At 41.2% G+C, this 18,966-nt stretch overlaps 1 protein-coding gene across 1 annotated transcript in view; it reads left to right on the top strand.

Moving 5' to 3' along the window:
- Positions 1 to 9,365, top strand: part of LOC102981261 (protein diaphanous homolog 1) — a 42,392-nt gene extending 33,027 nt beyond the window's left edge. Inside the window, exons 8-17 of the mRNA XM_007102078.4 lie at positions 1,180 to 1,319; positions 2,538 to 2,646; positions 3,102 to 3,212; positions 3,533 to 3,651; positions 4,322 to 4,438; positions 5,067 to 5,182; positions 5,712 to 5,776; positions 6,463 to 6,642; positions 7,766 to 8,317; positions 9,198 to 9,365. Of these exons, the coding sequence (XP_007102140.3) occupies positions 1,180 to 1,319; positions 2,538 to 2,646; positions 3,102 to 3,212; positions 3,533 to 3,651; positions 4,322 to 4,438; positions 5,067 to 5,182; positions 5,712 to 5,776; positions 6,463 to 6,642; positions 7,766 to 8,317; positions 9,198 to 9,350 (1,662 nt within the window). The 3' untranslated portion in view covers positions 9,351 to 9,365. The remainder of the gene's footprint in view (positions 1 to 1,179; positions 1,320 to 2,537; positions 2,647 to 3,101; positions 3,213 to 3,532; positions 3,652 to 4,321; positions 4,439 to 5,066; positions 5,183 to 5,711; positions 5,777 to 6,462; positions 6,643 to 7,765; positions 8,318 to 9,197) is intronic.
- Positions 9,366 to 18,966: the final 9,601 nt, after the last annotated feature.

Genomic DNA, 18,966 nt, shown 5'->3' with positions numbered 1-18,966 from the left:
CACGTGGGATCTTCCCAGACCAGGGCGCGAACCCGGTTCCCCTGCATCGGCAGGCGGACGCGCAACCACTGCGCCACCAGGGAAGCCCCAGTATCGTAACTTTTTGATCGCCACATACACATACTTTTATGGATCTTTTCCCTCAGTTGTAATGTCTGTTTCAGAGGATAGGCTTAATTTTCTTCTTCTGTTTATACTTTCTTTTGCTAATTCTTAAATTTCCTGACCTGTAGTTATTATTTTTGGAAGGTTTACTTTATTTTCTGCTTATTTGTTGTTGTTTTTTCCCCAGTCTATTCCTACTCTACAGTCTTTTCTTCCTTCCTTCTTTTCTTTTTCTTTCCCTCTTTCTCTCTTTCTTTCTCTCTCTCTCTCTCTCTTTATCTTTTTCTTTTTCTTTTTTTGTCTGTTTAGTATTTAAACTTAGGGAACCTACAGTTATTTGTTCCTGAATGCAAATCTGTCTTCCTTACTGTTTAATTTTGTTATAATTATTCCACTGGCTTAGGGGGAGCATTGAAAAGAAGCATAAGAATCAAAGTTTTTATTCTTGAAAAACATAGAATTCTGTTGTGTCTGCTAGAAAATTATTTTGCTATGCTCATTTCTGTTTAGCTATATTGGAAAAAGTGTTCTACCCTATATTAGTTTGCTAGGGTTGCTATAACAAAGTACTACAAACTGGGTGTCTCAAACAACAGAAGTTCATTTATCTGACAGTTCTAGAGGCGATAAGTCCAAGATAAGGTGTTGATAGGGTTGGTTCCTTCTGAAGGCTGTGAGAGAGGGTATGTCCCATGCCTCTCTCCTAGCTTCTGGTGTCTTGCTGGCAATCTTTGACATTCCTTGGCTTGTAGATGCATCACCCCAATCTCTGCTTTTGTGTTCACATGGCGTTCTCCCTGTGTGCACGTCTGTGTCCAAATTTCCCCTTTTTATGAAGATAACCGTTATATGGGATTAAGGGCCCACCCTACTCTAGTCTGACCTCATGGTAGTCTAATTACACCTGCCAATAACACTATTTCCAAATAAGGTTACATTCTGAGGTAATGAGGGTTAGGACTTAAACATACGAATTTTGGGAGGAGCACCATTCAATCCATAAGAACCCGTAAACTTGTCCTTGGTTAGATGCTCTCATCTTTAAGCCTCCCTTTCCTCTTTTTGTCCTACCAGTTTGGAATCAAGACCATGTTGGAGACAGAAGAAGGAATTCTGCTGCTGGTCAGAGCCATGGATCCTGCTGTTCCCAACATGATGATTGATGCAGCTAAGCTGCTTTCTGCTCTTTGTATCCTACCACAGCCAGAAGACATGTATGTTACTGGAATTATTTCTCTTCTCTATTTTTTTAATCGTCTTCCTTAGTCTAGAGGAATATTAAGTTGCTTGGGTGTCCACTTAGTCTTAAATACTAGGTAAGACTATATTTCTTACATGAACACTGTGTATCTTAATATTTAAGAAAGATTGTTAAGAGATAGAAGCTGTTCTGCATGTACCACTGGTTATCAAAGGTACAGCAGGATCTCCTAGATCCCCATTAATGTCTGTATTGTCTAGGACAAGGGTTTCTTTTTACATTTTTTTAAAATTCAGAAGTAACACAACATTATTTTTAAAATTCAAACAACGTAGAAGTATATGAAGTACAATTTAACAACGTCATCCCTTTGGCAAACCCTATCCTGCAGAGGTAACCACTGTTAATGGTGTGGTACAGTCTCATAGATCATTTTCTAGCACAGACAAATATTTACTAAATTCTAACACACCTGCCACTCCAGAAGATGGTTTCTTAGAATTAAGGAAAGATGGCTTATGCCTATAAAACCAATCTCATGTATAGGATAGATTTTTATTTTTGTGGAAGGGTTTGGTTTAACAAAAGCTAAATCATACCACCATTCTTTTCAACTTGTTTCTTTTTATTTAACAGTAGCTCTTGGACATTCTTCTCTGGCAGTACTTCTAGATCTATCTTATTATCTTTAGTGGCTGTTTAGCATTTCATACTCTGTATGTCCCATAATTTAATGATTCCTTCATTGCTAGACTTTTAGGTAGAATATTTTTTTAGCACATTCTGACCCCTGCTCCAGATGATAAAAAATTTTATTATCAATTCTTGTGCATATATTCTTCGTACATATATTATTTCACATTTATGTGTTTATGTTGGATAGATTTTCTAGAAGTAGGCCAATGTTATGTGCATTAAAAAATTGGTACTGTTAAATGCCCCTCCAAAAGTTGTACCAATTTATATGACATGGAACAGGGGTCTTAATTTGGTAAATATAGGTAGGAGTCTGGGGCAGATTTTAGGGAGTGCATTTTTCTGAAGAGATGGTCCTTAGTTTCCTGTTGATCTGGCCTCTGCTCCAGGTGATGAGAAGAATAATGTGAGAAATCCAGAACATTGATAATGTCTGTTTCCTAACTGATCTGTTCCTCTGTATAATATACCTGTTGTGTACCTGTCTCTGTCAGAGCACGCAACCAGTTCTCTCCCTTTCCTTACTCTCTGGCAGGAATGAAAGAGTTTTGGAGGCGATGACAGAAAGAGCTGAAATGGATGAGGTGGAACGTTTTCAGCCACTGCTGGATGGATTAAAAAGTGAGACCTCCATTGCTCTCAAGGTATGTATACCTATGAAACTTGGCCCAAAAGTAGAATTCCAGATAGAAAGACTTAAGTTCATTTGACCTTTTAAGAGAACACATGGAGTGGTTACCAATCATATATATTTCAGAGTTCTTTCTGAAGGGAAAATGATTACCCTTCTCCCCAAGAAGGCAGAGAAAGAACTGTTTTTCTCATTATGAGATGGAAAAAAGGCATGGTATTTATTTACAAGCTAGAAAAATCAAGGCCTAGAACAAATTATACCATAGAATCCCTGGAATCCTTTAGACCTCTGAACTCTCCAGACCTGTGTTTAAACCAAGTTGTATTGCTATATATAAGGAAGTCATTCTTGTAGTTTTTGTACTGAATCTTCTAGGTTATATTTGGGGGCCTCAGAATGCACGTAAAGAGAATGGAATCTTGATCTCTAGGAGTTAACATTGACACAGCTGCTGAATTTTCTTAGGTGGGATGCCTACAGCTGATCAATGCTCTCATCACACCAGCTGAAGAACTTGACTTCCGAGTTCACATCCGAAGCGAACTGATGCGCTTGGGGCTGCATCAAGTGTTGCAGGTGAGATGCAACACTTCATTAGAGAGGCTGGGCTGGTTCCTTCCTGCTCTTATAACCCCATCATCCCTGGGAAGACTTTGGTTTTCAGTTTAAAAACCAGGTTGAGGGAGTGCCCTGGTGGTCTAGTGGTTAGGATTCAGCACTTTCACTGCCGTGGGCCAGGTTCAATTCCTGGTTGGGGAACTGAGATCCCGCAAGCCATGCAGCACGCCAAAATTTAAAAAATTTAAAAAAACCAAAAAACCAGGTTGAAATGTTTGGGTTTTTAACCAGCATAGGACACTTTTGGGTTCCCTGGCCTATACTTTTGCTGTTGACAGGACCTTCGAGAGATTGAAAATGATGATATGAGAGTGCAACTAAATGTGTTTGATGAACAAGGAGAAGAAGATTCCTATGACCTGAAGGGACGGCTGGATGACATTCGAATGGAGATGGAATATCCTTTTACTGACTGGGTTGAAGACACAAGACATTCAGTTGCATTCAGTTGTAGATCCCTGTAAGGAATGGTGTGGAGTTGATGACTTACACGAGGGCATAAGCCCTGTCTTCTTTGTAGATTAGGCAGGTGCCTTTTGATTGCCATTGGATATATTTACCTCAGTGTGGACCAGAGAAGTTGGGAAAGGTGATCTGAGGGTTGCTCAACATGGAAGCACCAATCAAAATTAGTATAGACCTCCTAGAACATGATAGCTTAGCTTATTAAGATGTAGAACTGGTTTTTGGAGAACATAGACAAGTCAGGGAGTGAGGTTGTAATTTGCTCTCTTGTATGTTTCCATGAGACTGACGGGGAATAATTTGGTTACCTATTGATACTTGCCACAAGTGACTTTGAGGCAGTTACCTTTTGGTGTCTGTCTACTGCTCGATTTTCAAGCCAACAACTAGGAGTTTTCTATCTCTGTGTATAGTAGCCGCTGACTCACTGGTCCCCTGGCCAAAGAAAGTTTATAGAGCTTAAAATTTAGGCCAGGGTTTACAGGAGGAACAGCTGTTAGAATAGAAGTGGCATCTTGCTACTTCTCCCGAGAGTTGGGCAAGCTACCTGTCAAACATAGTTTCTAAACATATGCTTTCCTTAGCCTCTTCTCCTTTTCCACTGACTTCAGTGAAGTCTTCCAGATTCTCTTAAACACAGTGAAGGATTCAAAGGCAGAGCAACACTTCCTGTCCATCCTGCAGCACCTACTCTTAGTCCGAAATGACTATGAGGCCAGGTAAGATGGTATACCTGTGGGAAGTTTTGAATTTGAGCCTAAGTGGAGAGTGCAAACTTCTTAAATTCAAAGGTTGTCTGTAGAGAGAAAAGGAAAAGACAAAGACATGGATTAGAGTTCATTTTTAGTTTCAGACATAAAGGGAGTTGCCAGTTGTCCCTTTAATCCAACTGAAAGGCATCTCTATGGAAGAGATGAGAGTGTATAAGGTGAACTGCCTCCCTCTTTTGGAATAGGGTGGTGGGGTGGAGTGAAGATGATAACAAAGGAAGGCAGCAATTTAAAGTTGATTCATGTTGGAACATGAGATTCAAGCAGTAGAGTAGAGATACAACAATAGTACTATCCATCACAGGCAGGATCAAGCTCGAATTTTAGATGGAAAAAGATTTGCACTCGGAGGCAGATGGCAAGAAGTTTTGACTATCTGAAGTAGATGGGGTAGCTGATGTGGAAGAGGGGGATTTCTTAGCATGGCAGCAATACTCTGTTAATTTTATGAAAAGGTCTTTTCCAGAACATTTATCCTCAGGCCCTTCTGCTGTCAAAGCAGTTACCTTTCTTGATCCTGAATACCAAAATTATATTTTGGTTTTCCTTTAATAACCTTCTTTTGTTTCTTCTGTAGACCGCAGTACTATAAGTTGATTGAAGAATGTATTTCTCAGATAGTTCTGCACAAGAATGGGGCTGATCCTGACTTCAAGTGCCGGCACCTCCAGATTGATATTGAGGGATTGATTGGTAAGCATATTTGTCTGTCTGGTTCCATAAAACATTGCTTCTACCTTTCATTTTGCATCTTTCTTTCAGTGAAAATTTCAGAGAAGATACTTTTCTAGCCCCCGGTATTTCCATTTTCACCCTTTCTTAGGTGATATAACCAGTATCTGTGCTAGGAATATACAGGCCTTTAGTCTATTTCTACACAATTCTAAAAATTTATCCTGTTTCATACACCACCCCACCTTTTGAAGGGACTTCAGCTATTGTTTGCTACTCCTGCTGGTCCCAGAGATTCATAAGTATTACTTATAGGCGTTCTCTGTGCCACCCAGCATGGTGGCCTTACTGCATAACAGGCACTCAGAAATTATATGCTGAACTTAACTGAAAGTTCAATTTCTTTGTCTAGTACAGAACATTAAGAAGGATAAGAAAAATAAACAAAAAGAACAAAGACTGCCCTTTGGTTATGTGGAAGGGCTTAGGCACTGAGAGGGGAATACGAGAATTGGGAACTTGACTTCCTGACTGTTCGCCTTCTTTTTAGATCAAATGATTGATAAAACAAAGGTGGAGAAATCTGAAGCCAAAGCTACAGAGATGGAAAAAAAGGTATGTATGAGCGATCAAAAATAATTGGAGTATATCTTTCTTTGTCTAAGGATTTTGATTTTTCTGACATGTGAAACAGTTACCTGTGATATATTCAGTGTTCAGCACACAGTAGCAGTTCCTAGGGGAAACCTTTCTGCTGTAGGTTACTCAGTGGAGAAAGTGGTATGGATGTGATCATGAGGAGCTAGTCAGTCATGAGTTTGCACAGTTTTTGGGCCCCTGAGCAGGAGGAAAGACAGGTGACACTCTCATATAACATTGACAGCACTTGGGTTTGCTTGGCGACTCAGGCCTTTTATCCATAGAACAGTAGGAACTGGAATATGTCTGAATTCTCTTTTTCTCTTTGATTAAGGACTCCTATTGTTGATAGGTTTTTGATCCTTGAGACTACTGGGATTGTGCACCTTAGCTGTCCTGGTTAAATGTCTTTAAAATCTTAGTTGTTGCTGTTTTTTAAAATAACTCCAAGTGTAGATAGAGTATGGAAATAATCCCTGGCTTCCCCCTCCTTTAACCTTGATTTTAAGGTCGAAATCATGGTGGCCTTTTTTCCAGGCATCCCTTGGGTCAGTGAGCTCAACAGATCAAGGATTAGCACAAAACAGTAAATTATGGGGAATAACACCTGGCCTTTGCTGAGATGGAGAGCTTACTGGGAGCCTGATTTCTTTCTCCTCTAGCTGGACTCAGAGTTAACAGCCCGACATGAGCTACAGGTGGAAATGAAAAAGATGGAAAGTGACTTTGAGCAGAAGCTCCAGGATCTTCAGGGAGAAAAGGATGCACTGGATTCTGAAAAGGAAAAAATTGCCACAGAGAAACAGAACCTGGAAGCAGAAGTGTCTCAGCTCACAGGAGAGGTAATATCTGAACAGGGAAGGCAGAGTGACCTGTAACTGCCATTAGCAGCCTCAGAGTGAGCTTGTGTTGGAGCAGGACTCTGTCATCTTACTCCCAGGGAGGGTTCAGATACTAATAGGTAATCTAGTTAGATGGCGCATATTTTTAAAATCATAAGCTGTTTTGTTTTGGGAGTAAGTAATACATAAGATGGAAAATTTGGAAAATACAGAACAACACAGAATAAATGAGTCACAGTACTACCCAGAAATAAAGATAATAGCCTTCTAATAAATTTAGGAGTAAATACTAAATAAACTGTTCTCATATTTGCTATTTTTCTCTTATTTTAGTCATCTCTGGACAGATTTATGCCCACACACTCTCTTTGCAGTTATAGATATTTATATGATCTGTGATACTTGATAACTCGATCACCTATGTGGTTATATAATTACCTGTATAGCACATATGTTAATTACATACCTAGACTATTTGATTTACTTGATCTTTGCATTTTCTTTCTTTTTTAAAAAATTAATTAATTTATTTTATTTTTGGCTGCGTTGGGTCTTTGTTGCTGCGTGTGGGCTTTCTCTAGTTGCGGTGAGCAGGGGCTACTCTTCGTTGCTGTGTGCAGGCTTCTCATTGTGGTGGCTTCTCTTGTTGCAGAGCACGGGCTCTAGGCACGCGGGCTTCAGTAGCTGTGGCACGCAGGCTCAGTGTTGTGGCTCGCAGGCTTTAGAGCTCAGGCTCAGTAACTCCACGGCATATGGGATCTTCCCAGACCAGGGATTGAACCCGTGTCCCCTGCGTTGGCAGGCAGATTCTTAACCACTGCGCCACCAGCGAAGTCCCGATCTTTGCATTTTCTAATCAAAGAGAGAGTTTAACATAAACTTTGAAGTTGCCTTTTTAATGCAAAGCATACTGAACTAGGAACATGAAGACCTGAATTCTAGTTTTGTCTCTGTCACTAAATAGCTATGTGACTTTAGGTGGAGCCTTTCAACTGTCTGACTCCTTTCACTCCCTTCCTGTGTAAAGTGAGAAGTTTGGATTAAGTAATTTCTTAGGTCCTTTCCAGCCCCAGTGGTCCCTGAAGTGGAGTGAGAAGTACTCCCATTGGTGTTATTTCTGTAGGTTGCCAAGCTGTCCAAGGAACTGGAAGATGCCAAGAAAGAAGTGGCTTCACTCTCCACTGCAGTTACTGCTGCAGCCCCTCCTAGCAGTGCTACTTTTCCCCCTGCCCCTCCTTTACCTGGTGACTCTGGGCCTGTCAGTCCCCCCTCACCCCCTTTACCAGGAGAGGTTAGCATAGCCTCCGCACCCCCTCTTCCTGGGGGTGGGGCCATTCCTCCTCCACCACCTCCTCCTCCTCCTCTGCCTGGGGGTGCCTACATCCCCCCACCCCCTCCTCTGCCTGGGGGTGCCTGCATCCCTCCACCTCCCCCTTTGCCTGGGGGTGTTGGCATCCCCCCACCTCCTCCTCCCTTGCCTGGAGGACCAGGAATGCTACCTCCCCCTCCCCCTCTTCCTGGTGGAATCCCTCCACCCCCTCCATTTCCTGGAGGCCCTGGTATTCCTCCACCTCTCCCTTTTGGAGTTCCTGCAGCCCCAGTTCTACCATTTGGATTAACCCCAAAGAAACTTTACAAGCCAGAGGTACAGCTCCGGAGGCCAAACTGGTCCAAGGTAAGAATTTCTGTCCATCTCTTCATCAGTAGATTTTAAGAGACCACTTTAGTTTCCTACTTTGTGTTTTGTGCATGGTTGGGCTTCCCTTTCTTATGGCTCACATCTGTCTGTCTTTAAGTTCCACTCGTGTATGTTTATTCAGCAGATAATAGGCATATCCTATATGCTGGATATCACTTGGGAGAGTTCTTCGAGCCCTATACTCTGCTACAAAACCTAAACTTATCCTTAAGTTAATGTTTTTGCCCTTTTCTCTGAGGATATGAGTGCCATGGCATACCACACAGTTTGATAGTCATTTCACCAATCTGCAAGGTACTGATAATTTTGCTGATCCAAAAGTCATGGATTTATGGATACAACTCCCTACCACTCCCCCCACCCCCCCACCCCGGTAAATAAGTTACACAGGATATGTTTGCATGGCACAGTATGTGTTTGAGAGCACTGTGATTCTGCATCAGCCTTTTGCTTCTGGAAACCAAGTTAAAATAAAGGAGCTTAGGGATTTGTTCATAAAATGAACAAATTTGGTACAGTTCACCACCCTAAGGGGAAAAGTGTAATGTAGAGCAAGGGAAGATGTGAGATAAAGCCTTAATGCTTCTAAAAGTAGAGGATTTGGGGTTAGAAGGAGGATAAGTAGCATAACTGATTCTAGTTGTTGAATAATCACCAATAAACACATAACCTGGAATCATCATCTCCTGGTCCCACCACAAAGAGCATAGCTGTTCTCTGTGTCTCAGGTTAGTCTTATTCTAGTATGATGTTGACAGTAACCAGCCAGCTGCTTCTTTTGCATCTTAATCAGTTTTCTAGGATGGAAAGTACAGAGCTCAGTTTAGTAACTCTTAACGCCTGCCTGTATCCACAGTTTGTCGCTGAGGACCTTTCCCAGGACTGCTTCTGGACAAAGGTGAAGGAGGACCGATTTGAGAACAATGAACTTTTCGCCAAACTTACCCTTACCTTTTCTGCCCAGACCAAGAGTGAGTCCTTTCCTCTTTCATGCAAAGGGCCAGTGTAGGACTTAGAACATTTGTTAAGGGGGTCTCCCATTTCTTTCCCTTCCCTGGGTGAGGGTTGAAGAGAGCTGGGTGTTCCTATTCAGAAGAAGATAAGCTGGTTTTGTATTCTGGGGATGCTGGAGTTGGCAAAGAGAACTGTTGCATGTACGTATTTTTCCCCCCAGTTTTTTTGCATGTAGGTATTTTATACAAGTGTAACTTGTGGGGATATGAGATTAATGTGACAGAGCTCAAGCTGGGCTGAGAGTATCATTTTGATGATACTCTTGAATGGATTCTGGCACTGCGTTTAAGGTGCCATCTTTAGACCTACATAGGTAATTGATGAGAGCTGAGCAGAGTCTTTAGTAGGTGAGGTGGCTGAACAACTGTCTTTGTACAATAACAAAGAACCATATGTGATCCCTTTTCTTTTTTCCATTTCTTTCCAATATCTGATGCTTTCTCCTTCCTGGCACTTTGCTCCTGCAGCTTCAAAAGGTAAGAATACAGAAGAGCCTTGTAGTTGGGTCTCTTGAATATTAGAGAAAAAAATGAAACAGATGTAAAGGGATTTCTCTTTAGAAAACTAAGACTAGAAATTGGGGATTGATTTCTCTTTTGCTAGTTTTTTTTTTTTAAGAGTCCAGAAGGACCAGTAGCTCTGATGTTAGCTGACAGGGAAGAAAATTATTTTAAGTTGAAGCTACAATATACTTGCTCTTTCTTTGGAAGGTGAGGGACAACTTAAATAATAATACTGTTACTTTACATTTGTGTTGTATTTTACAAATTTCAAAGTGCTTTAACATATTCTAACCTATTAGGACTGCAAAGAAACTTATGAGATAGGTTGGGTGTATATTATCTCCGTTCCATAGCTTACATAGCCTGATTAGTTAGGTAGCTTGCCCAAGGTTATATGACCAGATCCAGGGGTCTTGACTTCTGGTCTGTCTTTTCATATAAATTCTTGCTTTTCTTCTTCACCTTCATATCTTCCCCTTTATTTTAGAAGAGCTGATCTATTTTGCCCTTTTCTTTCTTCACTTCCTAATTCTTTTGGTTTCGTGCTGTCTTGTGATGGGACACTTACAGTTATTTTCCCAGAGGGATGCAGTATTTGAAAGATATTGTCATGTACCTAATGACAGTTATAACCTAATAATTTTGTATTTCCATCTTCTTCCAGCTTTTTTGTTTCTTTAGAGGTTTATTTTGACCCTAGTGATGACAATTAAGTGCAACTTCAGAGCACTCCTCCCTCCCCCTGCCAGTAAATAAGCATTTTTAAAGACAGTTACTACTTTTTTCCTTAAGTGATCTGATGGGACTAGGCTGCACTTCATTCTAATAAGATAACCTAACAGAGGGAGTTTTCTGGTGGCCTAGTGGTTAGGATTCGGTGCTTTCACTGCAGAGGCCCGGGTTTGATCCCCAGTCAAGGAATCATCCCGCATGCTGCATGGCATGACACAGCCAAAATACAAAAAAAAAAAAAAAAAAGAAAAAGAAAAGAAAAGAAAGAAAGAAAAGAAACCTGTGCCTCTGGCAGCCCCTAGTTACATGTATGTATCTAGGAGTCAAAGATCACAGTGCTCAGGCCTGCCCTGTTGCCCTAGCATTCTGGGCAAAGTTGCCTTTTCCTCTAAGAGATATATCACCTTCTGAACTAAAGTTCAGCTCGGAGAATTACTTCTACCTGCTATTAAAAATGCTGTGATAATGACCACTTATACTACTCTAGAATATCAACAAAGACTAGTTGACAATGAAAATCAAAATCAAATTTGCTAGTTTGTAAGTTCACAGAATATATCCCTGTGTTGGCCTCTGGTGTCATTTTCTTTCTAGTGGCTGCATTCTGAGTGCCACTGCAAACGTACACTGACTGGGTCCCTTTTCCTCCCTGCTCTGTCACCAGCCTTCTTTTATCCTGTATATTTGTATTGCTGTTGATTGCAGTGGAGTTTTCTTCTTCTTCTTCTTCTTTTTTTTTTTTTTTTTTTTTTGCCGTACGCGGTCCTCTCCGGTTGCGGAGCACAGGCTCCGGACGCGCATGCTCAGTGGCCATGGCTCACGGGCCCAGCTACTCCGCGGCATGTGGGATCTTCCTGGACCGGAGCACGAACCCATGTCCCCTGCATCAGCAGGCGGACTCTCAACCACTGCGCCGCTCAGTGGCCATGGCCCACGGGCCCAGCTACTCCGCGGCATGTGGGATCTTCCTGGACCGGAGCACGAACCCATGTCCCCTGCATCAGCAGGCGGACTCTCAACCACTGCGCCACCAGGGAAGCCCTGCAGTGGAGTTTCCTGCAGTTTAGTGATTTGCCTTGGCATTATACTCCCACTGTGAATTGGTATGTTGTGTGTGTGTGTGTATATATTTTTTTTTGGCTGCGTTGGGTCTTCATTGCTGTGCAAGGGCTTTTCTCTCTAGTTGTGGCGAGCGGGAGCCGCTCTTCATTGCGGTGCTCGGGCTTCTCATTGCGGTGGCTTCTCTTGTTGCGGAGCACGGTCTCTAGGTGTGCGGGCTTCAGTAGCTGTGGTTCGCAGGCTCTAGAACACAGGCTCAGTAGTTGTGGCGCACAGGCGTAGTTGCTCCGCGACATGTGAGATCTTCCCAGACCAGGGCTTGAACCCATGTCCCCTGCATTGGCAGGCAGATTCTTAACCAATGCGCCACCAGGGAAGTCCTGGTATGTGGTATTTTTTTAAATTAATTAATTAATTAATTTTTGGCTGTGTCGGGTCTTCGTTTCTGTGCGGGGGCTTTCTCTAGTTGCAGCGAGCCAGGGCCACTCTTCATTGCAGTGTGTGGCGGGCCTCTCACTGTCGCGGCCTCTCTTGTTATGGAGCACAGGCTCAGTAGTTGTGGCTCACGGGCCCAGTTGTCTGCAGCATGTGGGATCTTCCCAGACCAGGGCTCAAACCCGTGTCCCCTGCATTGGCAGGCAGATTCTCAACCACTGCACCACCAGGTAAGCCCTGTAGTATTTTTTAAATACCTAAGCAAGACCTTATCTCATCGTTTGTTATTTTCAACAGTGTAACCAAACTTTTTAATGTTCCTTTTAGCTTTCAATTTCTGCCCTGGAAACTACTTTCTGTTCATTGATGATTCTAATTTCCTGACAGCTTTGGCTCCTGCCCACCCCCCCTTAAATTATTCTTAGAAATCTCTGTATCTTAATCTGAAAGGAACAAGTATGAATTAGTCAATTTAGTTTAGTTTAATGTCGTATTGATTTTCATGTAATAGTAATCATCATTAGTAGTTTGCTGCTACTTTGACGAAGGACATTTCTAGCTAGTCTTTAAATATCTTTAGTTAGGACCTTCAGGTGTTAAATTGGCACCCTGTCTTAATTTCCCAGTCTTTTTTATTAGGAAGCACTAGAGAAGGTGTTCTTGAAAATGATTAAATCATGAACAATTTTCCAAACATCCTAAATCTTAATCATTTTAAGAAATTCTTGGTAGAGATTTTTTTTTTCCTATCAAACAAGTACTCATGGTTTACCCAACTCTTAACAGTTATCACATGCAACGAAACCTTCCTGCTTGTCATCAACCACTCTACATCTGTATGTTTCCAGTCATCTTCTCCCAAGAAACAAATGCTGCTCCCTTTAAAAATTATTTCTTCCTTGCATTTTCAGTGTTTTACTGACTTTAGTGTTTGGTTTATTTTTTTCTTCTACATTTTCTTGCCTTCTTTTCCTTTGAGTTACTCTACAAATCTGTGGTGATACAAGCAGTATTTGAATGTCAGGGCTTGTTCTAATGTGTATTTCTTGGTGACAGAATAGTTGCTCTGACATCGTGTACATGGGCATCAAGTAGCAGATGGAGTTGCTGCATGTGGACCCAGTGCCACAGTACCCACCGTGATCAGGGTAACTCATCTGCCCTGCCTTTTCTGATGCAGTTTTGAGCCTCCCTCTCTTGGTGCTCTGGTTGGCAGACTTAATACAGACTCCTCCCAAGTAGCCCCTTTCTTTCAATATGGCCCCCCAAAAACACTTTAGTAAAAAAGACTTTAGGCTTCTTAGAGTTTAGGTTTTTATCAGGTAAGGAATTTCAAGCTAAGGAAACTTCAGAGGTGAGGACTCAGAGGATCTAGAGCTCCTTAGTATGAAGACAAGGTTTACTTTGCTTTTGGTGCTTTGAATGTCTCTAGTATAACATTTCAGAATACCTTCATTCTTAATCCTTTTTTCAAGTAGGTAACCAGTTTCAGTTACCAAGTCTCTCATTCATAGCCTTAATATTGATGGTATAATTAAATGATAGATAAATACTCATTACCACTCTATAACTATTTCATCTTCCAGATGAAGTAGAGATATGGGTTAAATAATTTTTTCAAGGCCCTATAGTAAGTGCCAGAGGGAGGATTCAGACTCCAGACTGTGACTCCAAAGTCCTGCTCTAACCCCCTGCTTCCCAGATATGTATGTCCCTGCCCTAAGAGCTTCTGAAAGCTTAGATCCAGACAGAAGCTTGAAGAAGGAGATATGCTGGCTTCTGCTACCACCTCATTCATTCTGTCACAAGTATTCTTGAATTGGAAGTGACTCTTATGAGTACAAAAAAGGAACAACATTAGATTAGGGAAAGTAAGATACCAGATATTTAGGGTTGAAGAAGAGGAGCCATGTTCTGATTACAGTATATTCAACTCTAGCAAAACTAATCCAGCTGGAGAAGCACGACATGCATATCTAGTACAGTAGACATCTTGCTTAAATGATTTCAACCCAGTAGTTGCCAGTCTTGATGAGGAATTTATCTGGACACAAGGTTTTCATAATATTGCATTGTTTCATCTCTCACTTGCTAAACACAACTGTGTGCTGTTTGTTAAGCATAGCTGTATCCCCCTTATATTTTAGTGGTACCTGAAACCTCCCATATACTGAGGGCTCCTCCAGGAATGAACATCAAAGAAAACATCCGCCTTACTCTTGACATCTGCCTCCTGTAGTCAAAGGTCTCGAGCCACTGCTTCATTAAGGTTCAGGAAGATGTGTGCCTTTTACTAAGAAGAGCTAAGAGAGAGGAAGTGGTCCTCAAATTTATACTACAGATTCTTTTGTGCATTTTTCTCTCTTAAGGTTTATTCTCTTGTTTCTGATCTCTTGACTTTCTGTAAATCAGGAATTTACTTAGTTGATTTATTCCTTGACAGAGAATATTTTGAATTTTGATTTCATAGGCAGTTCTGTAAAACTTCTAGTCCTTTTTCACTCTCATGCTTATGGTGATCAGCCAGGAGTCTTTTATCATGGTTTCTTTGTTGAATCTGCTTCTTGAGTTCCTTGGAACATGTTCAGTAGTTAAATTTTATTCTTTTTCATCTTCTTCTAGGGAGCATTTTCATCACTGTGGTGGCCTCAGGTCATTATTTGTATGTACAAGATAACTAGTTTTTCATTCTGCTTTCCTTCTAACTCTTACTCTCTTTTGTTGATATCATGATCCCATTAAAAGTATCACCTCTTAAAACGTAGGGTGGTAAGTGATAACTGATGTCCTAAGTACAGTGATGTTTTTCTTTTTAAGTTTATTCCTTCCTTCCAAAAAAACTTCTGGACTTATAAGATCCACAAGCTGATCGTCCTTAGTAGGTGTGTGGCGGTGGACAATATGTAGCATTAGACCCTCTCCCTGTTAAAGTATGAGGTGCATTTCAGGAATTACGAGCATCAGAGCAGTTCTACAAGTGGTTAATAGCAGTAATGTTGAAAGAACTCTGGCTAAAAAGTAAGATCCTGGCAAAAAGCTGAGGATTTCGTAAACAATAACAGTATTCTAATTAGGATTTGACTGTTGGCGCAGATTCCAAGGTTTGTGCTGTAGTCGCACAAGTCAGAACTATTGGTGACAAGCGGTAGTTTTACCTGTCTACTGCTGTCCCAGAACCTTCTTGCTTAAGGCTTCAGTCTACAACAGGAGCCTGTGTTGGGGAAGCAATCCCATCTTTCCCAAAAGGGATCTAAGGGTCTTTTTCCTTTTCCCTGTGATCCTTTTCTGTCCACTAGGTGGCACCCACCCAGTTGGATCTTTATCAGGAAACACCTTAGTGAATCTTTACAGCCTCTGCAACTTTAACCTCTAGAAATAAGATTTTATAAGAGCTCATCATGCTCCACCTTAGTTAGTGATTCTTTTGGCAGAAGGGTGTCTGTTTCATCAGTTCCCTACCCTTTCAAGTGTATAGGATTAGGACCAGAAGTGCTGTTCAAGTGAACATTTGTCTTAATTACTTACTACTCTTGGATTTTGAGCAGGGTCAGACCGTTAGCTCAAAGCAGTTGGGAAGTTCTGTAATATCAGATAGTACTCCCTTGTGATTTAAAAACATAAATCTACCTGTATCACCTGGGGTTATGAGGACTCCTGCATGTAGAATAAGTACCACACTTCCTCTGGGTTGTGATCTCCCATCATCAGTGGTATAAAGGAAGAACTGCAACTACCCCCTCAAATATCCCTCTAAACTCCAAACCTTGCCATCACTATTTGCCTTGAACCCACTGGATCTAATATTGTGTCATTTATCTAGGTTTATGTCACTCACCACAGGAAGGCCCAGACTCCCATGTTACCCTCATCTCCCATACTCGAATCCCCATAGGTTCTGTGTGTCTCCTATTCTGCCTCCTCCTCCCATCCCACTGGAGCTCTTGAAACCTGTCCACTGTGCCCTCAGGAATTCATGGTCCATTACTAACAAAATCTCCTATATCATCAACTTCACTTTGTTGCTCTAACAGAAACCGGGCTTTCCCTTTTGCCCTCTCATATGTTGGTTTTTTTCCTCTCATAAATGTCACCCCAGTGGACCTGAAGATGGGGTAGATGTCCTCTTTGTTCTTCATTGTCACTTTCAGATCAGTCCACCTTTTTCTTTCCTAAAAACCCATAATTTTGAATCTCATGACATCAAGTCATAATCACCCAGTTTCTCTCTTTGTGCTGTTGTCTACTAACACCCCAATTTATTCCTCTGTAGTACTCCAGTACTCCTTCTTAATTCTTAGCAATTTCTATATAAAAGGGTCATGATCCTCCCAATATTCTGGCCTCACATTTCCTGGCACTCTTCTTTTCTAGTGATCTGTGCTTCACCCCATCTCACCCATCTGTCTTATGGTCATCACCAGAACTGCAGCCCCTCCACGATCTCAATTTCATACCACCCACCTTCCATTTTTTTTCTTGTGAAAGATATAGTTTATGTCCAAAAAATATGTATCCATTGTTTCTGTAAAAACTAGATGGAATGCTAAGTGAAGAGAAATTGAACCATAGTAGCAGCACAAAATAAAATGCTCAAATAGTTTCATTCTAGAGAACCCAAGATATGGTCCCAAAATTCAAAACAGGGTGCTATGGATGTGAGTTCAGAAAGAGAAAAAAGATGAGAGGGTGTTTCTTAATAGTACCACCTTCTATCTTTTTACCTTGCTGTCTTTGGTACCCTAACCCCAGCAATTCTCCAGCCCTACTGAGACGCCACTCCATTTATCCTTCAGTTTTCACTGTCCTTTACCCCCTTGAAGACTTCACTCTCTTCAGGTAAAATTATCATTAATAATTATAATAACCCTTCCCTAGGTTTTTTTTTTTTTTTCTTTCCCCATTTCTCTCTCATTTCATCTTACTTGGTTCGCAAGATCACAGTCCTGGTTAATTCCATCTCTTTCCACCCTGCACCTGTAGCTGTGCAAGTGGACACACTGGAGAAAAGGATACAACTTGCTCTCCTTTATACACTTTATTCTCTTGGCTTTCAGGACAGCAGGGTCTCTTTCTTCTGCCTCACTGGCTGTTTTTTCTCCTGTCTCTCCTCTGCTCAGTTGGCAATGTTGCTTGGCCTTGCCAGGCAACAGATATTAAACATTTCTAGTCCATTAAGTTTCCTATTCTCCTAAATGATTATTTCGCACCTTTTCTCTCCTCAAAGGCCCCACACCTCACTCATCCTCATTCTCAGTTGAGGATGTTTTCTTTCTACTTCACTGAGAAAACTGAATCAGAAGAGGAGCTTCCACAGACTCCCACCTACTTTTACCTACTTTCTGTGTCTTCCTCTGTGACCATGTTCCTGTCTAAAGCCATTTTCTGGGCCAACATGATATCCTCATTTCAACAAATGTATAGAATACACTGAAAGTGTAAAATCTCCTTCTCCCCTCTCGACCATGGTTAACCATACCTTTCATATGCATATGTTATTCTAATAAAGGAATAAGTAAAATCCTTTTCTCCTTTAGTTAAGGGAAGAAAATGTGGGAACTTTTCAAATAGAACCTTACTGGAAAATTAAGGGGCAGGGGAATTAAAAGATAAAATTACAGAAATGTGAGGGTATATACATATTTTTAATGTAATGTGTGTGATCCCATTTGGTATACACTGCTCTACCTTTTGCTTGACATGTTTTAGCATCTCTTGATATCATTGGATATAGATCTACCTCATTATTTCTTTTTTCTTTTTCTTTAAATTGAAGTATAGTTGATTTACAATGCTGTGTTAGTTTCTGGTGTACAGCAAAGTGATTGAATTATACATATATATATTCTTTTTCATATTCTGCCTCGTTATTTTTAACGGATAGTTGAATTCTGTCATATAAATAGTACAAGATGATCCCTTATTGAGAATTTAAATTACTGATTTTTTTATATAACAACAAACAATGCTGCCAGAAATATTTTATATTTATCCCTGCATACTTGTATTTCTGCACGGTAAATTCTTTTTTTTCTTTGGAAGATGTTGGGGGTAGGAGTTTATTAATTTATTTATTTTTGCTGTGTTGGGTCTTCGTTTCTGTGCGAGGGCTTTCTCTAGTTGTGGCAAGCGGGGGCCACTCTTCATCGCGGTGCACGGGCCTCTCACTGTCGCGGCCTCTCTTGTCTCGGAGCACAGGCTCCAGACGCGCAGGCTCAGTAGTTGTGGCTCATGGGCCCAGTTGCTCCACGGCATGTGGGATCTTCCCAGACCAGGGCTTGAACCCATGTCCCCTGCATTGGCAGGCAGATTCTCAACCACTGCGCCACCAGGGAAGCCCTGGTAAATTCTTAAAAGTAAAATTTCTGGGCCCAAATTACTAGGTGTAGGATTGTACCACTTTACACTTCCACCAGGAATAAGAAACTATCGTAGTTTCTAATAGGGCAAAAGTGTTACCTTGTTTTAATCTGACCACTAATGAGACTGAACCAAAGGTTATCCTTCATACCTTGACTCTCTCCTCATCTGTAAAATGAGATAGATAAACCTAAAGATACCTTTCAGTTCTAAACTTATGGTTCTCTTACTGTATTTTTCTTTTTTCCTTGAATAAGCTGTTTTTGGTGTTATCTGTCTACATCTCACTCTTGTTTTGACAGCTTTCTAAGTTCTTGTGTTGGTTTGCTTGTTTTGGTCTGAGTTTCATGCATCTTATCCCACGCACTGGGGCCAGGCATTAGGACTTCCTCCTTGCTTAGAACCAGTATTTGGGGATAGAGAGCTAAACTGGTGTAAAACTTTAAAACTTTGGCATGAAGCCTGCTGGTATAGATTCCACGGAAGACTTACTGGTGGAGATTTAAGGGAGGGTGTCATCAGATA

This window comes from Physeter macrocephalus, chromosome 8 (genome assembly GCF_002837175.3).
Source record: "Physeter macrocephalus isolate SW-GA chromosome 8, ASM283717v5, whole genome shotgun sequence".
NCBI lineage: Eukaryota > Metazoa > Chordata > Mammalia > Artiodactyla > Physeteridae > Physeter > Physeter macrocephalus.
Note: the sequence above shows the minus strand (reverse complement) of the source record. Positions and strands in the feature narration are given on the sequence as shown.